The 2365-nt window shown below is 39.1% G+C and overlaps 1 protein-coding gene across 1 annotated transcript in view; it reads right to left on the bottom strand.

The window, feature by feature from the left end:
• The window catches only part of LOC106873942 (neurogenic locus notch homolog protein 1), an 80641-nt gene that overhangs the window by 47873 nt on the left and 30403 nt on the right, over positions 1-2365 (bottom strand). The window contains exon 14 of the mRNA XM_052966742.1: positions 1696-1806. Within this exon, the coding sequence (XP_052822702.1) occupies positions 1696-1806 (111 nt within the window). The remainder of the gene's footprint in view (positions 1-1695; positions 1807-2365) is intronic.

Below are 2365 nucleotides of genomic sequence, written 5' to 3' on the forward strand. Positions count from 1 at the left end.
ATATATATATATATATATATATATATATATACAACGGATACATTATTTCCATTATTTACAATTGACGGATATTTGTCCACTTCTTGTTTGTTGCTAACACAACGTTTCGGTTGATATACCCTCCAGCCTTCTTCAGGTGTCTTGTGGAAATTTCGAACCTGGGTTCTCATTCCTAAGATATTTTTCGATGTTATTATTATTATTCAGGTTACTACTTTTAGTAGTCCGCGTTCTTAACCACTACACCATATGCCTGTGGACAATTACGGAGTGAATTTTAAGGCTTATAAATCTAATATTTTTCTATCCTTCCTTAATACCGGTTCCCATATGCTGCCCATACCTGCACTCGGTCTGCTTAGGAGGTTGTTGTGTCCTAGCATATGTGCTGCTTCTTTTAGTTTTCGTATTTTCCAGTGGTGTTCTCTGTCTATTATTTTAACTTCATCCCACAGGGGGAGGTGGTTTCCATTTTTCCATACATGATCAGCTATACCCGATTTATCAATATTTCCCCGTGTCACAGCTTTGCGATGTTCCTCTACCCTTATTTTGAGGAGGCGACATGTTTCACCTTTGTATAAACTACCACAGCTGCATGGGATGGAGTACACGCAGTTCTTAAATCATATTCTCTTCTATTGGTGGTTTTACTAGAAGGATATATTAACGAAGTGCTGTATTACTTTTGAATACTGTCCTGATGTCATGTGGACCGCATATCTTTCGTAACTTTTTGGAGAGGCCTTTCACATAGGGTAGACAGACTGTGGACAGTATATTGGCCTCATCTTCTCTCTTCTTCATAGTTGAAGTGGATAGTACATTTCAGCTAGTTGTTGCTTAACAGATCGTTATTGAGCTTGATCATTTCTTCGTAGTGTGTATTACGATCGCTACTTATATTCTTTTGTTTTAGGCACGGGTGTTTTAGACACTAAGCTATCCCTCTCTTTACACTATATGGATGGTGGGAATTGAAGTTGAGGTATCGTCCAGTAAAGGTCGGCTTGCTGTATACGGATGTCCTGAATTCATACTTGGTGCGTCTTATTAATACCTCCAGGAATGCCAGCTGCTTGTCTTTTTCCTTTTCCATTGTGAATGGATGGCTTTATTGAGTTCACATGATCTAACAGCACTTGAAAATCTTAGAACTGTATATACAACGACCTTCTTTCAGTGCCCGTCTATCAAATCTGCTCAAAAGGCTTTAGTTGGCCGAGGCTATAGTTGAAGACATCTGCGAAAGGTGCCAGACAGTGGGACTGAACCTAATAACATGTGCTTGGGAAGCTAACTTTTACTACACACCCACGCCAGTGATTATATATATATATATATTTATATATATATATATGCATGTATATATGTGTGTGTGTATGAATATTTATATATGTAAATATGAATGTGCGTGCGTGCGTGCGTGCGTGCGTGCGTGCGTGCGTGCGTGCGTGTGAGTGTGTATATGTGTGTGTTTGTACGTGTGTGTTTGTTGTTGTTGGTCAACGAACCAACCAAATGATTTCCAAAGTTGTGCCCGCGTATTATTTACATCAAGACATTCATCCAATCACATTCCTTTTCATACTTAAATGAAACTTCTACCTCAGCTCCTTTGCAATACGCCTGCACTTGTAAAAGTATCGTTAATCTATAGCTATAAAATATAATTGTTTCCAATGTTATACTCACATGCAAGACAGTATCGTCCGCTATATCCTGGTCGGCATCTACAGGCGAAGCTCCGTCCTCTTCTAAAACATACGCCACCGTTCTTGCAAGGTCTCCTATGGCATGGATTGACTAGCGCATAAAAGAACAAATAAAAGTCCTATTTCACAGTCTTATGTATTTTTACAATGCAATAACAGTGGGGTTTCCTTTTATTAATGCCCCCTTTATTTTCCTTACTTATTTCTCATTTTTGCTTTTCTCTCTCTCTCTGTATAATTTTCTTTTGTCTCCCCTATTTCTCCCTCAAAGAATGAAAAATAAAGATTTCGGAAATGTTAAGCATAAAACTATTATTTTATTCTTTCAGTCTACGAGCATGCTGGAGCAGCGCCTTAAAAGGTTTTAGTGGAAGAAATCGACCCCAAGACGTACTTGTTGTAAGCCTAGTACTTATTTTAACTAGGCACTTTTGCTGAACCGCTAAGTTACGGGGACGTAAACACTCCAACATCGGTTGTCAGGCGATGTTGGGGGAGGTCACATATAGGCACACAAACACATATAAATACATATGTATATATTGTTTCCATCTATCAAATCCGCTCACAAGGCTTTGGTTGGCCCGAGGCTATAGTAGAAGACACTTGCGGAAGATGGAACGTGCTTGGGAGCAAGCTTTGTACCACAC

Source organism: Octopus bimaculoides, chromosome 3 (assembly GCF_001194135.2).
Source record: "Octopus bimaculoides isolate UCB-OBI-ISO-001 chromosome 3, ASM119413v2, whole genome shotgun sequence".
Lineage (NCBI taxonomy): Eukaryota > Metazoa > Mollusca > Cephalopoda > Octopoda > Octopodidae > Octopus > Octopus bimaculoides.